The 20,053-nt window shown below is 42.3% G+C and overlaps 1 protein-coding gene across 1 annotated transcript in view; it reads left to right on the top strand.

Annotated features, from left to right (window-relative positions):
• Positions 1-20,053, top strand: part of EPG5 (ectopic P-granules 5 autophagy tethering factor) — a 404,912-nt gene that overhangs the window by 104,218 nt on the left and 280,641 nt on the right. Inside the window, 1 exon segment of the mRNA XM_053701063.1 lies at positions 4,737-4,856. Coding sequence (XP_053557038.1) covers positions 4,737-4,856 — 120 coding nt within the window.

Genomic DNA, 20,053 nt, shown 5'->3' with positions numbered 1-20,053 from the left:
AGGACAGAGAGCTTCATTCTGCGGCTGACGGTTCTGATCCAAACAGATTGGATTCAGATATTTCAAATTTTAAATTTAAGCTGGAAAACCTCCGTGTATTACTAGGGGAGGTGTTAGCGGCTCTGAATGATTGTAACACGGTTGCAATACCAGAGAAAATGTGTAGGTTGGATAAATATTTTGCTGTACCAACAAGTACTGACGTTTTTCCTATACCTAAGAGACTAACTGAAATTATTACTAAGGAGTGGGATAGACCCGGTGTGCCGTTCTCACCCCCTCCGATATTTAGAAAGATGTTTCCAATAGACACCACCACACGGGACTTATGGCAAACGGTCCCTAAGGTGGAGGGAGCTGTTTCTACTTTAGCTAAGCGTACCACTATCCCGGTGGAGGATAGCTGTGCCTTTTCAGATCCAATGGATAAAAAGTTAGAGGGTTACCTTAAGAAAATGTTTGTTCAACAAGGTTTTATATTGCAACCCCTTGCATGCATTGTGCCGGTCACGGCTGCAGCGGCATTCTGGATTGAGTCTCTGGAAGACAACCTTAGTTCAGCTACTCTGGACGACATTACGGACAGGCTTAGAATCCTTAAGCTAGCTAATTCATTCATTTCGGAAGCCGTAGTACATTTAACTAAACTTACGGCTAAGAATTCCGGATTCGCCATTCAGGCGCGCAGAGCACTGTGGCTAAAATCCTGGTCAGCTGATGTAACTTCTAAGTCCAAATTACTTAATATACCTTTCAAAGGGCAGACCTTATTTGGGCCCGGTTTGAAAGAAATTATCGCTGACATTACAGGAGGTAAGGGCCACGCCCTGCCTCAAGACAGAGCCAAACCTAAGGCTAGACAGTCTAATTTTCGTTCCTTTCGGAATTTCAAAGCAGGAGCAGCATCAACTTCCACTGCTCCAAAACAAGAAGGATCTGTTGCTCGCTACAGACAAAGCTGGAGACCTAACCAGTCTTGGAACAAGGGCAAGCAGGCCAGGAAACCTGCTGCTGCCCCTAAAACAGCATGAATTGAGGGCCCCCGATCCGGGATCGGATCTAGTGGGGGGCAGACTTTCTCTCTTCGCCCAGGCTTGGGCAAGAGATGTCCAGGACCCCTGGGCGCTAGAGATAATATCTCAGGGATACCTTCTGGACTTCAAATACTCTCCTCCAAGAGAGAGATTTCATCTGTCAAGGTTGTCAACAAACCAAACAAAGAAAGAGGCGTTTCTACGCTGCGTACAAGAACTTTTGTTAATGGGAGTAATCCATCCAGTTCCACGGTCGGAACAGGGACAAGGGTTTTACTCAAATCTGTTTGTGGTTCCCAAAAAAGAGGGAACTTTCAGACCAATCCTGGATTTAAAGATCCTAAACAAATTCCTAAGAGTTCCATCGTTCAAAATGGAGACTATTCGGACAATTTTACCCATGATCCAAAAGGGTCAGTACATGACCACAGTGGATTTAAAGGATGCTTACCTTCACATACCGATTCACAAAGATCATTACCGGTATCTAAGGTTTGCCTTCCTAGACAGGCATTACCAGTTTGTAGCTCTTCCATTCGGATTGGCTACAGCTCCAAGAATCTTCACAAAGGTTCTGGGTGCTCTTCTGGCGGTACTAAGACCGCGGGGAATCTCGGTAGCTCCGTACCTAGACGACATTCTGATACAAGCTTCAAGCTTTCAAACTGCCAAGTCTCATACAGAGTTAGTACTGGCTTTTCTAAGGTCACATGGATGGAAGGTGAACGAAAAGAAAAGTTCACTCGTTCCACTCACAAGAGTTCCCTTCCTGGGGACTCTTATAGATTCTGTAGAAATGAAGATTTACCTGACAGAGGACAGGTTAACAAGACTTCAAAGTGCTTGCCGCACCCTTCATTCCATTCAACACCCGTCAGTGGCTCAATGCATGGAGGTAATCGGCTTAATGGTAGTGGCAATGGACATAGTTCCCTTTGCTCGCTTACACCTCAGACCACTGCAACTGTGCATGCTAAGTCAGTGGAATGGGGATTACTCAGATTTGTCCCCTTCTCTGAATCTGGATCAAGAGACCAGAAATTCTCTTCTATGGTGGCTTTCTCGGCCACATCTGTCCAGGGGGATGCCATTCAGCAGACCAGACTGGACAATTGTAACAACAGACGCCAGCCTTCTAGGTTGGGGTGCCGTCTGGGATTCTCTGAAAGCTCAGGGACAATGGAGTCAGGAGGAGAGTCTCCTGCCAATAAACATTCTGGAATTGAGAGCAGTTCTCAATGCCCTCCTGGCTTGGCCCCAGTTGACAACTCGAGGGGTTCATCAGGTTTCAGTCGGACAACATCACGACGGTAGCTTACATCAACCATCAGGGAGGGACAAGAAGCTCCCTAGCAATGATGGAAGTATCAAAGATAATTCGCTGGGCAGAGTCTCACTCTTGCCACCTGTCAGCAATCCACATTCCGGGAGTGGAGAACTGGGAGGCGGATTTCTTAAGTCGTCAGACTTTTCATCCGGGGGAGTGGGAGCTTCATCCGGAGGTCTTTGCCCAAATACTTCGACGTTGGGGCAAACCAGAGATAGATCTCATGGCGTCTCGACAGAACGCCAAGCTTCCTCGTTACGGGTCCAGATCCAGGGATCCAGGAGCAGTCCTGATAGATGCCCTGACAGCACCTTGGGACTTCAGGATGGCTTACGTGTTTCCACCCTTCCCGATGCTTCCTTGATTGATTGCCAGAATCAAACAGGAGAGAGCATCAGTGATTCTAATAGCACCTGCATGGCCACGCAGGACTTGGTATGCAGACCTGGTGGACATGTCATCCTGTCCACCTTGGTCTCTACCTCTGAAACAGGACCTCCTGATACAGGGTCCTTTCAAACATCAAAATCTAACTTCTCTGAAGCTGACTGCTTGGAAATTGAACGCTTGATTTTATCAAGACGTGGGTTTTCTGAGTCAGTTATTGATACCTTAATACAGGCTAGGAAGCCTGTTACCAGAAGGATTTACCATAAGATATGGCGTAAATACCTATATTGGTGTGAATCCAATAGTTACTCTTGGAGTAAGGTTAGGATTCCTAGGATATTGTCTTTTCTACAAGAAGGTTTAGAAAAGGGTTTATCTGCTAGTTCATTAAAGGGACAGATCTCAGCTCTGTCCATTCTGTTACACAAACGTCTGTCAGAAGTTCCAGACGTTCAGGCTTTTTGTCAGGCTTTGGCCAGGATTAAGCCTGTGTTTAAAACTGTTGCTCCGCCATGGAGCTTAAACCTTGTTCTTAACGTTTTACAGGGCGTTCCGTTTGAACCCCTTCATTCCATTGATATAAAGTTGTTATCTTGGAAAGTTCTATTTTTAATGGCTATTTCCTCGGCTCGAAGAGTCTCTGAGTTATCAGCCTTACATTGTGATTCTCCTTATTTGATTTTTCATTCGGATAAGGTAGTTCTGCGTACTAAACCTGGGTTCTTACCTAAGGTAGTCACTAACAGGAATATCAATCAAGAGATTGTTGTTCCTTCTTTGTGTCCAAATCCTTCTTCGAAGAAGGAACGTCTACTGCACAATCTGGACGTAGTTCGTGCCCTAAAATTTTACTTACAGGCAACTAAGGAATTTCGACAAACGTCTTCTCTGTTTGTCGTTTACTCTGGTCAGAGGAGAGGTCAAAAGGCTTCTGCTACCTCTCTTTCCTTTTGGCTTCGTAGCATAATACGTTTAGCTTATGAGACTGCTGGACAGCAGCCTCCTGAAAGAATTACAGCTCATTCTACTAGAGCTGTGGCTTCCACTTGGGCCTTCAAGAATGAGGCCTCTGTTGAACAGATTTGCAAGGCTGCAACTTGGTCTTCGCTTCATACTTTTTCCAAATTTTACAAATTTGACACTTTTGCTTCCTCGGAGGCTATTTTTGGGAGAAAGGTTCTTCAGGCAGTGGTTCCTTCTGTATAAAGAGCCTGCCTATCCCTCCCGTCATCCGTGTACTTTTGCTTTGGTATTGGTATCCCAGAAGTAATGATGACCCGTGGACTGATCACACTTAACAGAAGAAAACATAATTTATGCTTACCTGATAAATTCCTTTCTTCTGTAGTGTGATCAGTCCACGGCCCGCCCTGTTTTTTTTAAGGCAGGTAAATATTTTTTAAATTATACTCCAGTCACCACTACACCCTTGGCTTCTCCTTTCTCGTTGGTCCTTGGTCGAATGACTGGGAGTGACGTAGAGGGGAGGAGCTGTATGCAGCTCTGCTGGGTGAATCCTCTTGCACTTCCTGTTGGGGAGGAGTAATGTCCCAGAAGTAATGATGACCCGTGGACTGATCACACTACAGAAGAAAGGAATTTATCAGGTAAGCATAAATTATGTTTTTTCTTGAATATAAAATCTGTAAACTCAGTTGCATTGTCTTACCTAATATAACATCCAGATATTTGTGCATTTTGTACCCACAAAAATGCCCTTTTTTATTGGGTTAAAAATATCTGTTTAACCCAATAATCTGAGTTCTAGACATACTCAATAAGAATGTCAAACATGTCCATCTGAGAACCTTTGTGTGAAGACTATTTTAGATCATTTGAGTTGTAAACAGATCATTTCCTGTAGCAGATTAATTTCTTCCAACAATACAATTCTGACCAGACCATACTTTTCCAGACAAGATATTTAAATGCTGTTCATATTTCTCTTTTTAATGTTTACTTTTTTTTTCTTTCTCTCTTTCCAGAATTCTCTCTATCTTGATGCTTCAGTTCATGTTGAAGTTGCCCTCATGGTACTGGAAGCGTACCAGAAGTATATTTCCGACAAACCGTACACGGGCATTATTTCTGAAAGTATTAAACAGGTGTGGATTTGTTACTGATTCCTAAACATTATTTACACTAGTGAATTGCTGTGTACAGTTTCACTTTTTTTCTTTCTAAATGTGTTATAAAAGAATAGAGAAATATCAAGGATGCATAACATTACATATAACATGTTTAAGTGCATTGTTTTTCTAAGAAGCCTGTTATGTATCAAGCTTGATTTACTTGAAAACTGGCAATATTTCATTATGGTAGCTACAGTTAATCTTCTATCTAGTTACCGTATCAGATTGATGGCCAGGCCAGGTAATGATTATTCTTAACAGAAGAAAAGTCTGCAAACCCAAAGGGGTTGTAGTCCGTGATCTGTTTAATGCAAAGTGACTTGAAAGAGAATATTATGGTCATTTACCCCCCGTATATGGCTTCCATGCCCCTTTAAGGAAACATGGAACTTAGTGCATTACTTCATAATCCTGGAGCATGTGTCACCCTTTCTATGGCTGGCCCATAGACTGCATAAAGCGCACCCCTGGTGAGAGAGAGGAGACAGAAACAGGAAACGCACAACTGGTCTGTGGGAAAGAAGCTCACTGGCTAGACAAAAAGCACCCCTGGAGAGAGAGGCGCAGAAACAGGAAATGCGCAACTAATATATTTATATATAATATATAAATATCCTATTGGCTGATTTGAATTTTTCAACCAATAGGAATGCAGCGGTACCCCAATATAAAAGGGGTACCTTGCATTCAAGCTTCAGTGTGCGGCGGCCAATCGCATGAGGAGGACGTTCTGCGCTGGATGTCACCACTGGTCCTGGACAGCGCTGCTCTGTGCCGCCACAGCTCTGCGCCACCTGGATGAAGAAAGAAGATGCCCCCACGATGGAGGAAGATGTCGCCGCCTGGATCAAAATGGTGGTCCGGAATTTAGGAACTGTGAATAGATTTCCTGGAGTTAGTATTAGTTGTTTTTTTTTTTTTAGAATAGCGCTTTTTTATTTTTATAATTTTTATAATCTTAGGCCTAGATTTAGAGTTCGGCGGTAGCCGTCAAAACCAGCGTTAGAGGCTCCTAACGCTGGTTTTGGGCGCCCGCTGGTATTTGGAGTCAGTGATTAAAGGGTCTAACGCTCACTTTTCAGCCGCGACTTTTCCATACCGCAGATCCCCCTACGCCATTTGCGTAGCCTATCTTTTCAATGGGATCTTTCTAACGCTGGTATTTAGAGTCGTTTCTGCAGTGAGCGTTAGAGCTCTAACGACAAGATTCCAGCCGCCTGAAAATAGCAGGAGTTAAGAGCTTTCTGGCTAACGCCGGTTTATAAAGCTCTTAACTACTGTACCCTAAAGTACACTAACACCCATAAACTACCTATGTACCCCTAAACCGAGGTCCCCCCACATCGCCGCCACTCGATTAAAATTTTTAACCCCTAATCTGCCGACCGCCACCTACGTTATACTTATGTACCCCTAATCTGCTGCCCCTAACACCGCCGACCCCTGTATTATATCTATTAACCCCTAACTTGCCCCCCACAACGTCGCCGCAAGCTACTTAAAATAATTAACCCCTAATCTTCCGACCGCAAATCGCCGCCACCTACGTTATCCCTATGTACCCCTAATCTGCTACCCCTAACATCGCCGACCCCTATGTTATATTTATTAACCCCTAATCTGCCCCCCACAACGTCGCCGACACCTACCTACACTTATTAACCCCTAATCTGCCGAGCGGACCTGAGCGCTACTATAATAAAGTTATTAACCCCTAATCCGCCTCACTAACCCTATCATAAATAGTATTAACCCCTAATCTGCCCTCCCTAACATCGCCGACACCTACCTTAAATTATTAACCCCTAATCTTCCGACCGGAGCTCACCGCTATTCTAATAAATGTATTAACCCCTAAAGCTAAGTCTAACCCTAACACTAACACCCCCCTAAGTTAAATATAATTTTTATCTAACGAAATAAATTAACTCTTATTAAATAAATAATTCCTATTTAAAGCTAAATACTTACCTGTAAAATACATCCTAATATAGCTACAATATAAATTATAATTATATTATAGCTATTTTAGGATTAATATTTATTTTACAGGCAACTTTGTAATTATTTTAACCAGGTACAATAGCTATTAAATAGTTAAGAACTATTTAATAGTTACCTAGTTAAAATAATTACAAATTTACCTGTAAAATAAATCCTAACCTAAGATATAATTAAACCTAACACTACCCTATCAATAAAATAATTAAATAAACTACCTACAATTAACCTAACACTACACTATCAATACATTAATTAAACACAATTGCTACAAATAAATAAAATTAAATAAACTATCTAAAGTACAAAAAATAAAAAAGAACTAAGTTACAGAAAATAATAAAATATTTACAAACATAAGAAAAATATTACAACAATTTTAAACTAATTACACCTACTCTAAGCCCCCTAATAAAATAACAAAGCCCCCCAAAATAAAAAATTCCCTACCCTATTCTAAAATACAAATATTACAAGCTCTTTTACCTTACCAGCCCTGAACAGGGCCCTTTGCGGGGCATGCCCCAAGAATTTCAGCTCTTTTGCCTGTAAAAAAAAACATACTATACCCCCCCCCCAACATTACAACCCACCACCCACATACCCCTAATCTAACCCAAACCCCCCTTAAATAAACCTAACACTACCCCCCTGATGATCTTCCTACCTTGTCTTCACCATGCCAGGTTCACCGATCCGTCCTGGCTCCAAGATCTTCATCCAAGCCAAGCGGGGGCTAGACATCCACTGAAGAAGTCCAGAAGAGGGTCCAAAGTCTTCCTCCTATCCGGCAAGAAGAGGACATCCGGACCGGCAAACATCTTCTCCAAGCGGCATCTTCTATCTTCTTCCATCCGATGACGACCGGCTCCATCTTGAAGACCTCCAGCGCGGATCCATCCTCTTCTTCCGACGACTAGACGACGAATGACGGTTCCTTTAAGGGACGTCATCCAAGATGGCGTCCCTCGAATTCCGATTGGCTGATAGGATTCTATCAGCCAATCGGAATTAAGGTAGGAATTTTCTGATTGGCTGATGGAATCAGCCAATCAGAATCAAGTTCAATCCGATTGGCTGATCCAATCAGCCAATCAGATTGAGCTCGCATTCTATTGGCTGATCGGAACAGCCAATAGAATGCGAGCTCAATCTGATTGGCTGATTGGATCAGCCAATCGGATTGAACTTGATTCTGATTGGCTGATTCCATCAGCCAATCAGAAAATTCCTACCTTAATTCCGATTGGCTGATAGAATCCTATCAGCCAATCGGAATTCGAGGGACGCCATCTTGGATGACGTCCCTTAAAGGAACCGTCATTCGTCGTCTAGTCGTCGGAAGAAGAGGATGGATCCGCGCTGGAGGTCTTCAAGATGGAGCCGGTCGTCATCGGATGGAAGAAGATAGAAGATGCCGCTTGGAGAAGATGTTTGCCGGTCCGGATGTCCTCTTCTTGCCGGATAGGAGGAAGACTTTGGACCCTCTTCTGGACTTCTTCAGTGGATGTCTAGCCCCCGCTTGGCTTGGATGAAGATCTTGGAGCCAGGACGGATCGGTGAACCTGGCATGGTGAAGACAAGGTAGGAAGATCATCAGGGGGGTAGTGTTAGGTTTATTTAAGGGGGGTTTGGGTTAGATTAGGGGTATGTGGGTGGTGGGTTGTAATGTTGGGGGGGGGGTATAGTATGTTTTTTTTTACAGGCAAAAGAGCTGAAATTCTTGGGGCATGCCCCGCAAAGGGCCCTGTTCAGGGCTGGTAAGGTAAAAGAGCTTGTAATATTTGTATTTTAGAATAGGGTAGGGAATTTTTTATTTTGGGGGGCTTTGTTATTTTATTAGGGGGCTTAGAGTAGGTGTAATTAGTTTAAAATTGTTGTAATATTTTTCTTATGTTTGTAAATATTTTATTATTTTCTGTAACTTAGTTCTTTTTTATTTTTTGTACTTTAGATAGTTTATTTAATTTTATTTATTTGTAGCAATTGTGTTTAATTAATGTATTGATAGTGTAGTGTTAGGTTAATTGTAGGTAATTGTAGGTAGTTTATTTAATTATTTTATTGATAGGGTAGTGTTAGGTTTAATTATATCTTAGGTTAGGATTTATTTTACAGGTAAATTTGTAATTATTTTAACTAGGTAACTATTAAATAGTTCTTAACTATTTAATAGCTATTGTACCTGGTTAAAATAATTACAAAGTTGCCTGTAAAATAAATATTAATCCTAAAATAGCTATAATATAATTATAATTTATATTGTAGCTATATTAGGATGTATTTTACAGGTAAGTATTTAGCTTTAAATAGGAATTATTTATTTAATAAGAGTTAATTTATTTCGTTAGATAAAAATTATATTTAACTTAGGGGGGTGTTAGTGTTAGGGTTAGACTTAGCTTTAGGGGTTAATACATTTATTAGAATAGCGGTGAGCTCCGGTCGGAAGATTAGGGGTTAATAATTGAAGGTAGGTGTCGGCGATGTTAGGGAGGGCAGATTAGGGGTTAATACTATTTATGATAGGGTTAGTGAGGCGGATTAGGGGTTAATAACTTTATTATAGTAGCGCTCAGGTCCGCTCGGCAGATTAGGGGTTAATAAGTGTAGGTAGGTGTCGGCGACGTTGTGGGGGGCAGATTAGGGGTTAATAAATATAACATAGGGGTCGGCGATGTTAGGGCAGCAGATTAGGGGTACATAGGGATAACGTAGGTGGCGGCGGTTTACGGAGCGGCAGATTAGGGGTTAAAAGTGTAATGCAGGGGTCAGCGATAGCGGGGGCGGCAGATTAGGGGTTAATAAGTGTAAGGTTAGGGGTGTTTAGACTCGGGGTACATGTTAGGGTGTTAGGTGCAGACTTAGGAGGTGTTTCCCCATAGGAAACAATGGGGCTGCGTTAGGAGCTGAACGCTGCTTTTTTGCAGGTGTTAGGTTTTTTTTCAGCTCAAACAGCCCCATTGTTTCCTATGGGAGAATCGTGCACGAGCACGTTTTTGATGCCGGCCGCGTCCGTAAGCAACTCTGGTATCGAGAGTTGCATTTGCGGTAAAAATGCTCTACGCTCCTTTTTTGGAGCCTAACGCAGCATTTGTTTGAACTCTCGATACCAGAGTTAAATTTATGGTGCGGCCAGAAAAAAACCCGCGGAGCGTTAACAGCCCTTTTACCGCCGAACTCTAAATCTAGCCGCTAGTGTTTTTTTATTTTCCGTAATTTTATTTTCTGATAATGTTAGATTTTTTTTTTTCGTAGTATTAGTTTTTTTTAATCTTGTAATTTCGTTTTTTTTATTTGTAATTTTTTTTTTCTTTAAATAGTTATGTTTATTTATAGTTTAATCTTATTTTTTTTATTTATTTATTTTAAGATAGTTATATTGTAAACTAAATTTAAAGTTAAGGGGGTGTTAGGGGTTAATAGTTTAATTTAGTGATTTGCGATGTTGGGGGCCGGCGGTTTAGGGGGTTAATAGGTTTAGTTTATTAGTAGCGATGTTGGGTGCCGGTTGTTTAGGGGTTAATAGGTTTAGTTAGTAGCGATGTGGGGGGCTGGCGGTTTAGAGCTTAATAACTTTAGTGTCGAGGGGCGGTGGGTTAGGGGTTATTAACCTTTATTAGTGTTGGCGATGTCGGGGTCGGCGGATTAGGGGTATTTATGTTAGGGTGTTGGGTTTTAACATAACTTTCTTTTCCCCATAGACATCAATGGGGTTGCGTTACGGCGATCGTCATTCCGCGATTGCAGGTGTTATTTTTTTTTACACTTTCTTCCCATTGATGTCTATAGGGGAAAGCATGCACGAGCACGTAAAGTCAGGCCTTGGGTTTTGTTCGGTATGGAGCTTAACACACTATACCGCACAACAAAAGAAGGTTTTGGCTTAACTTTTAATGTCAGCGCTATGGAAAGTGCGATAATGCTCATTTTTTGGCATTCTTTACGCACCTGGTTTCTCTTGTTAAGTGTATCCAGTCCACGGATCATCCATTACTTATGGGATATTAACTCCTCCCCAACAGGAAGTGCAAGAGGATTCACCCAGCAGAGCTGCTATATAGCTCCTCCCCTAACTGCCATTACCAGTCATTCTCTTGCACCCAACGACTAGATAGGATGTGTGAGAGGACTATGGTGATTATATTTAGTTTTATACCTTCAATCAAAAGTTTGTTATTTTATAATAGCACCGGAGTGTGTTATTCCTTCTCTGGTAGAATTTGAAGAAGAATCTACCTGAGTTTTTACTATGATTTTAGCCGGCGTAGTTAAGATCATATTGCTGTTTCTCGGCCATCTGAGGAGAGGTAAACTTCAGATCAGGGGACAGCTGGCAGATTAATCTGCAAAGAGGTATGTAGCAGCTTATTATTTTCTGACAATGGAATTGATGAGAAAATTCTGCCATACCGATATAATGTAAACTCAGCCTTAAATGCAGTAGCAGCATCTGGTATCAGGCTGTCATGTATGTATATTTTACACTTCAGTATTCTGGGGAATGGCACTTCACTGGAATTATACTGTGTGCATAAGACTTTAGCCTAATTTGCAGGGACTGGCAACAGGCTCTTTAATAACACTTAATTTATGTTAAACGTTTTTTGCTGGCATGTAAAATCGTTTCATTTTCTGAGGTACTGGGTGAATAAAATGTTTTGGGCATTATTTTTTCCACTTGGCAGTTGTTTTATTTAATTTATGACAGTTTACTGATCTCTCTCACTGTTGTGTGTGAGGGGGAGGTCAAAAAATTCAGTCAGAAGCTCATTGTATTTCCTGCATGATCCGGTTCATCTCTACAGAACTCAGGGGTCTTCAAAACTTGTTTTGAGGGAGGTAATCATTCACAGCAGAGCTGTGAGATTGTAGTTGACTGTGATAAAAAACGTTTATTTCTGTAACTTTTTTTTCTGCTATCAGGGTTAGTTATCCTTCGCTAATGGGAACAAGCCTTTGCTAAAATTGTGTTTTTTACAAAGATTTGATGCTATAACCTTTCAGTTTATTAACTTTCAACTGTCATAACTCTTTCTGTGCTTCTTATAGGCACAGTACGTTTTCATATTATAGTAAATTACTTGAAAAGTATTTCCAAGTTGTTAGTTTATTTGCTAGTGTGTTAAACATGTCTGATTCAGAGGAAGACATCTGTGCTATATGTGCTAATGCCAAAGTGGAGCCCAATAGAAATTTATGTACTAACTGTATTGATGCTACTTTAAATAAAAGTCAATCTGTACAAATTGAACACATTTCACCAAACAACGAGGGGAGAGTTATGCCGACTAACTCGCCTCACGTGTCAGTACCTGCATCTCCCGCTCGGGGGGTGCGTGATATTGTGGCGCCGAGTACATCTGGGCGGCCATTACAAATCACATTACAGGATATGGCTACTGTTATGACTGAAGTTTTGGCTAAATTACCAGAACTAAGAGGTAAGCGTGATCACTCTGGGGTGAGAACAGAGTGCGCTGATAATGTTAGGGCCATGTCAGATACTGCGTCACAACTTGCAGAACATGAGGACGGAGAGCTTCATTCTGCGGCTGACGGTTCTGATCCAAACAGATTGGATTCAGATATTTCAAATTTTAAATTTAAGCTGGAAAACCTCCGTGTATTACTAGGGGAGGTGTTAGCGGCTCTGAATGATTGTAACACAGTTGCAATACCAGAAAAAATGTGTAAGTTGGATAAATATTTTGCGGTACCGTCGAGTACTGACGTTTTTCCTATACCTAAGAGACTTACTGAAATTGTTACTAAGGAGTGGGATAGACCCGGTGTGCCATTCTCACCCCCTCCGATATTTAGAAAGATGTTTCCAATAGACACCACCACACGGGACTTATGGCAAACGATCCCTAAGGTGGAGGGAGCAGTTTCTACTTTAGCTAAGCGTACCACTATCCCGGTGGAGGATAGCTGTGCCTTTTCAGATCCAATGGATAAAAAGTTAGAGGGTTACCTTAAGAAAATGTTTGTTCAACAAGGTTTTATATTGCAACCCCTTGCATGCATTGCGCCTGTCACGGCTGCAGCAGCATTTTGGTTTGAGTCTCTGGAAGGGACACTTGAATCAGCTCCATTAGATGAGATTACACACAGGCTTAAAGCTCTTAAGTTAGCTAACTCATTTATTTCAGATGCCGTAGTACATTTAACTAAGCTTACGGCTAAGAATTCCGGATTCGCCATTCAGGCGCGCAGAGCACTGTGGCTAAAATCCTGGTCAGCTGACGTTACTTCTAAGTCTAAATTTCTTAATATACCTTTCAAAGGGCAGACCTTATTCGGGCCCGGATTGAAAGAAATTATTGCTGACATTACAGGAGGTAAAGGCCATGCCCTGCCTCAAGACAGAGCCAAACCTAAGGCTAGACAATCTAATTTTCGTTCCTTTCGGAATTTCAAAGCAGGAGCAGCATCAACTTCCTCTGCTCCAAAACAAGAAGGATCTGTTGCTCGCTACAGACAAGGCTGGAGACCTAACCAGTCCTGGAACAAGGGCAAGCAGGCCAGGAAACCTGCTGGTGCCCCCAAAACAGCATGAATTGAGGGCCCCCGATCCGGGAACGGATCTAGTGGGGGGCAGACTTTCTCTCTTCGCCCAGGCTTGGGCAAGAGATGTCCAGGATCCCTGGGCGCTAGAGATAATATCTCAGGGATACCTTCTGGACTTCAAATACTCTCCCCCAAGAGAGAGATTTCATCTGTCAAGGTTGTCAACAAACCAAATAAAGAAAGAGGCGTTTCTACGCTGCGTACAAGAGCTTTTATTAATGGGATTAATCCATCCAGTTCCACGGTCGGAACAGGGACAAGGGTTTTACTCAAATCTGTTTGTGGTTCCCAAAAAAGAGGGAACTTTCAGGCCAATCCTGGATTTAAAGATCCTAAACAAATTCCTAAGAGTTCCATCGTTCAAAATGGAGACTATTCGGACAATTTTACCCATGATCCAAAAGGGTCAGTACATGACCACAGTGGATTTAAAGGATGCTTACCTTCACATACCGATTCACAAAGATCATTACCGGTATCTAAGGTTTGCCTTTCTAGACAGGCATTACCAGTTTGTAGCTCTTCCATTCGGATTGGCTACGGCTCCGAGAATCTTCACAAAGGTTCTGGGTGCTCTTCTGGCGGTACTAAGACCGCGAGGAATTGCGGTAGCTCCGTACCTAGACGACATTCTGATACAAGCTTCAAGCTTTCAAACTGCCAAGTCTCATACAGAGTTAGTACTGGCATTTCTAAGGTCGCATGGATGGAAGGTGAACGAAAAGAAGAGTTCTCTCTTTCCACTCACAAGAGTTCCCTTCTTGGGGACTCTTATAGATTCTGTAGAAATGAAGATTTACCTGACAGAAGACAGGTTAACAAAGCTTCAAAATGCATGCCGTGTCCTTCATTCCATTCAACACCCGTCAGTAGCTCAATGCATGGAGGTGATCGGCTTAATGGTAGCAGCAATGGACATAGTACCCTTTGCACGCCTACATCTCAGGCCGCTGCAATTGTGCATGCTAAGTCAGTGGAATGGGGATTACTCAGACTTGTCCCCTACTCTGAATCTGGATCAAGAGACCAGAAATTCTCTTCTATGGTGGCTTTCTCGGCCACATCTGTCCAGGGGGATGCCATTCAGCAGGCCGGACTGGACAATTGTAACAACAGACGCCAGCCTACTAGGTTGGGGCGCTGTCTGGAATTCTCTGAAGGCTCAGGGACAATGGAATCAGGAGGAGAGTCTCCTACCAATAAACATTCTGGAATTGAGAGCAGTTCTCAATGCCCTTCTGGCTTGGCCCCAGTTAACAACTCGGGGGTTCATCAGGTTTCAGTCGGACAACATCACGACTGTAGCTTACATCAACCATCAGGGAGGGACAAGAAGCTCCCTAGCAATGATGGAAGTATCAAAGATAATTCGCTGGGCAGAGTCTCACTCTGGCCACCTGTCAGCAATCCACATCCCGGGAGTGGAGAACTGGGAGGCGGATTTCTTAAGTCGTCAGACTTTTCATCCGGGGGAGTGGGAACTTCATCCGGAGGTCTTTGCCCAAATACTTCGACGTTGGGGCAAACCAGAGATAGATCTCATGGCGTCTCGACAGAACGCCAAGCTTCCTCGTTACGGGTCCAGATCCAGGGATCCGGGAGCGGTTCTGATAGATGCTTTGACAGCACCTTGGACCTTCGGGATGGCTTATGTGTTTCCACCCTTCCCGATGCTTCCTCGATTGATTGCCAGAATCAAACAGGAGAGAGCATCAGTGATTCTAATAGCGCCTGCATGGCCACGCAGGACTTGGTATGCAGAACTAGTGGACATGTCATCCTGTCCACCTTGGTCGCTACCTCTGAAACAGGACCTTCTGATCCAGGGTCCCTTCAAACATCAAAATCTAATTTCTCTGAAGCTGACTGCTTGGAAATTGAACGCTTGATTTTATCAAAACGTGGTTTTTCTGAGTCAGATATTGATACCTTAATACAGGCTAGGAAGCCTGTTACCAGAAAGATTTACCATAAGATATGGCGCAAATACTTATATTGGTGCGAATCCAAGAGTTACTCATGGAGTAAGGTTAGGATTCCGAGAATATTGTCTTTTCTACAAGAAGGTTTAGAAAAGGGTTTATCCGCTAGTTCCTTAAAGGGACAGATTTCAGCTCTGTCCATTCTTTTACACAAACGTCTGTCAGAAGTTCCGGACGTTCAAGCTTTTTGTCAGGCTTTAGCTAGGATCAAGCCTGTGTTTAAAACTGTTGCTCCACCATGGAGTTTGAACTTAGTTCTTAATGTTTTACAGGGGGTTCCGTTTGAACCCCTTCATTCCATTGATATCAAGTTGTTATCTTGGAAAGTTCTGTTTTTAATGGCGATTTCCTCGGCTCGAAGAGTCTCTGAGTTATCTGCCTTACATTGTGATTCTCCTTATCTGATTTTTCATTCAGACAAGGTAGTTCTGCGTACTAAACCTGGGTTCCTACCTAAGGTGGTCACTAACAGGAATATCAATCAAGAGATTGTGGTTCCATCTTTGTGTCCTAATCCTTCTTCGAAAAAGGAACGTCTGCTACACAATCTAGATGTAGTCCGTGCCCTGAAATTTTATCTACAGGCAACTAAGGATTTTCGACAAACGTCTTCCCTGTTTGTCGTTTATTCTGGTCAGAGGAGAGGTCAAAAAGCTTTGGCTACCTCTCTCTCCTTTTGGCTTCGTAGCATAATACGGTTAGCCTATGAGACTGCTGGACAGCAGCCTCCTGAAAGAATTACAGCACATTCTACTAGAGCTGTGGCTTCCACTTGGGCCTTTAAGAATGAGGCTTCTGTTGAACAGATTTGCAAGGCTGCAACTTGGTCTTCTCTTCATACTTTTTCCAAATTTTACAAATTTGACACTTTTGCTTCTTCGGAGGCTGTTTTTGGGAGAAAGGTTCTTCAGGCAGTGGTTCCTTCCGTATAAAGAGCCTGCCTGTCCCTCCCGTCATCCGTGTACTTTAGCTTTGGTATTGGTATCCCATAAGTAATGGATGATCCGTGGACTGGATACACTTAACAAGAGAAAACATAATTTATGCTTACCTGATAAATTTATTTCTCTTGTAGTGTATCCAGTCCACGGCCCGCCCTGTCACTTTAAGGCAGGTAATTTTTCCATTAAACTACAGTCACCACTGCACCCTATGGTTTTCCTTTCTCTGCATGTTTTCGGTCGAATGACTGGTAATGGCAGTTAGGGGAGGAGCTATATAGCAGCTCTGCTGGGTGAATCCTCTTGCACTTCCTGTTGGGGAGGAGTTAATATCCCATAAGTAATGGATGATCCGTGGACTGGATACACTACAAGAGAAATAAATTTATCAGGTAAGCATAAATTATGTTTTTGCGCACAACTTGTAATCTTGGTGAAAAATTTATAATAGGAGTAAATTAGAAAGTTTCTTAAAACTGCATGCTCTATTGGAATTCTTAAAAGAAATTTTTTTTTTTTTGGTTTAGTATCCCTTTAAGGATTGTATTCACTCAGGATTATATTCATGCAGTTAGTGAAGTTTTAACTTCTCTACCTCAAGCTGATAAACGCAGATGCATGCAAAGATTTGAAGGTGGTCCTTCTTTTAGCTTATAAGGGACTTCCTTTAGGAGTGGCCACTCTAAGTTACCCATTTATCATAGGGGTGTTTCTGACTCTAAGGATTCCTTTTCTGGGGTCTCTGAGTCTCCGGACCCCTCTGCTGTAGCAGAGGATATGTCCATTAATTTCAGGCTTGAGCATATTCATGCATTATATTGGGATGTTTTTATTGCTATTGAGGTAGAATTTAAGCTCAAAAATCCACCTGTCCTGTTGATCATTTCGTGTAAAGATGGTTTACAGCTTACAGTGACTGAAGGGCAGTGCTATCTACCCTTATTATATATGTAATGGCTTCTGATTATTGTACTCCATACTGTATACCTACTGTACTATATACAGCGCTGTCTAATATGCTGCCGTTTTATAAACAAACACTAATAATAGAGGATAGTCCTGCTACAGTCAAGTAACCTGTTAAGAGAATTAATATTTCTCTTGTTAAGTGTATCCAGTCCACGGATCATCCATTACTTGTGGGATATTCTCCTTCCCAACAGGAAGTTGCAAGAGGATCACCCACAGCAGAGCTGCTATATAGCTCCTCCCCTCACTGCCATACCCAGTCATTCTCTTGCAACTCTCAACAAAGATGGACGTAGTAAGAGGAGAGTGGTGTATTATAGTTAGTTTTTTACCTTCAATCAAAAGTTTGTTATTTTTAAATGGTACCGGAGTGTACTGTTTCATCTCAGGCAGCATTAGAAGAAGAATCTGCCTGTGATTTCTATGATCTTAGCAGAAGTAACTAAGATCCACTGCCGTTCTCACATATTCTGAGGAGTGAGGTAACTTCAGAGGGGGAATGGCGTGCAGGTTTTCCTGCAATAAGGTATGTGCAGTTAATATATTTCTAGGGATGGAATTTGCTAGAAAAATGCTGCTGATACCGGATTAATGTAAGTTAAGCCTTAAATGCAGTGATAGCGACTGGTATCAAGCTTATTAACAGAGATACATACTCTTATAAAAGTGTAATATAAAACGTTTGCTGGCATGTTAATCGTTTTTATATATGTTTGGTGACAAAACTTATTGGGGCCTAGTTTTTTTCCACATGGCTGGCTTGATTTTTGCCTAGAAAAAGTTTCCTGAAGCTTTCCACTGTTGCAATATGAGTGGGAAGGGCCTATTTTAGTGCTTTTCTGTGCAGCTAAAAATACTGACAGAGACATTTAGCTTCCCTCTGCATGATACAGGACATCTCTGAAGGGCTCAAAAGGCTTCAAAGTCGTGTTTGAGGAGGGTAACAATCACAGTAGTCTGTGGCAGTTGTTGTGACTGTGTTTAAAAAACGTTTTTGTCATTTATTATTCTGTTTTTGTTATTAAGGGGTTAATCATCCATTTGCAAGTGGGTGCAATGCTCTGCTGACTTGTTACATACACTGTAAAAAATTTGTTAGTGTAACTGCCTTTTTTCACTGTTATTTCAAATTTTGTCAAAATTTGTTTCTCTTAAAGGCACAGTAACGTTTTTTATATTGCTTGTTAACTTGCTTTAAAGTGTTTTCCAAGCTTGCTAGTCTCATTGCTAGTCTGTACAAACATGTCTGAAACAGAGGATACTTGTTCATTATGTTTAAAAGCCATGGTGGAGCCCCATAGGAGAATGTGTACTAAATGAATTGATTTCACCTTAAACAGTAAAGACCAGTCTTTATCTATAAAAGAATTGTCACCAGAGGGGTCTGTCGAGGGGGAAGTTATGCCGACTAACTCTCCCCACGTGTCGGACCCTTCGCCTCCCGCTCAAGGGACGCACGCTAATATGGCGCCAAGTACATCAGGGACGCCCATAGCGATTACTTTGCAGGACATGGCTGCAATCATGAATAATACCCTGTCAGAGGTATTATCCAGATTGCCTGAATTGAGAGGCAAGCGCGATAGCTCTAGGGTTAGACGAGATACAGAGCTCTTAGATGCTGTAAGAGCCATGTCTGATACTGCGTCACAATATGCAGAACCTGAGGACAGAGAGCTTCAGTCTGTGGGTGACGTCTCTGAATCGGGGAGACCTGATTCAGAGATTTCTAATTTTAAATTTAAGCTTGAGAACCTCCGTGTATTGCTTGGGGAGGTATTAGCTGCTCTGAATGACTGTGACACAATTGCAGTGCCAGAGAAATTGTGTAGGCTGGATAAATACTATGCAGTGCCGGTGAGTACTGATGTTTTTCCAATACCTAAAAGGCTTACAGAAATTATTAGTAAGGAGTGGGATAGGCCCGGTGTGCCGTTTAACCCACCTATATTTAGAAAAATGTTTCCAATAGATGCCACTACACGGGACTTATGGCAGACAGTCCCTAAGGTGGAGGGATCAGTTTCTACTTTAGCAAAGCGTACCACTATCCCGGTTGAGGACAGTTGTGCTTTTTCAGATCCAATGGATAAAAAATTAGAGGGTTACCTTAAGAAAATGTTTATTCAACAAGGTTTTATTTTACAGCCCCTTGCATGCATTGCGCCTGTCACTACTGTGGCGGCATTCTGGTTTGAGGCCCTGGAAGAGGCCATCCATATAGCTCCATTGACTGAAATTGTTGACAAGCTTAGAAGTCTTAAGCTAGCTAACTCATTTGTTTCTGATGCCATTGTTCATTTGACTAAACTAACGGCTAAGAATTCCGGATTCGCCATCCAGGCGCGTAGGGCGCTATGGCTCAAATCCTGGTCAGCTGATGTGACTTCAAAGTCTAAATTACTCAACATTCCTTTCAAGGGGCAGACCTTATTCGGGCCTGGTTTGAAAGAAATTATTGCTGACATTACTGGAGGTAAGGGTTATACCCTTCCTCAGGACAGGGCCAAATCAAAGGCCAAACAGTCTAATTTTCGTGCCTTTCGAAATTTCAAGGCAGGTGCAGCATCAACTTCCTCTGCTTCAAAACAAGAGGGAACTTTTGCTCAATCCAAGCAGGCCTGGAAACCTAACCAGTCCTGGAACAAGGGCAAGCAGGCCAGAAAGCCTGCTGCTGCCTCTAAGACAGCATGAAGGAGCGGCC

The sequence above is a fragment of the Bombina bombina genome, chromosome 2 (genome assembly GCF_027579735.1).
Source record: "Bombina bombina isolate aBomBom1 chromosome 2, aBomBom1.pri, whole genome shotgun sequence".
NCBI classification, from domain to species: Eukaryota; Metazoa; Chordata; class Amphibia; order Anura; family Bombinatoridae; genus Bombina; species Bombina bombina.
The sequence above is the reverse complement of the archived record's forward strand: the minus strand, read 5'-3'. Positions and strand labels throughout refer to the sequence as shown.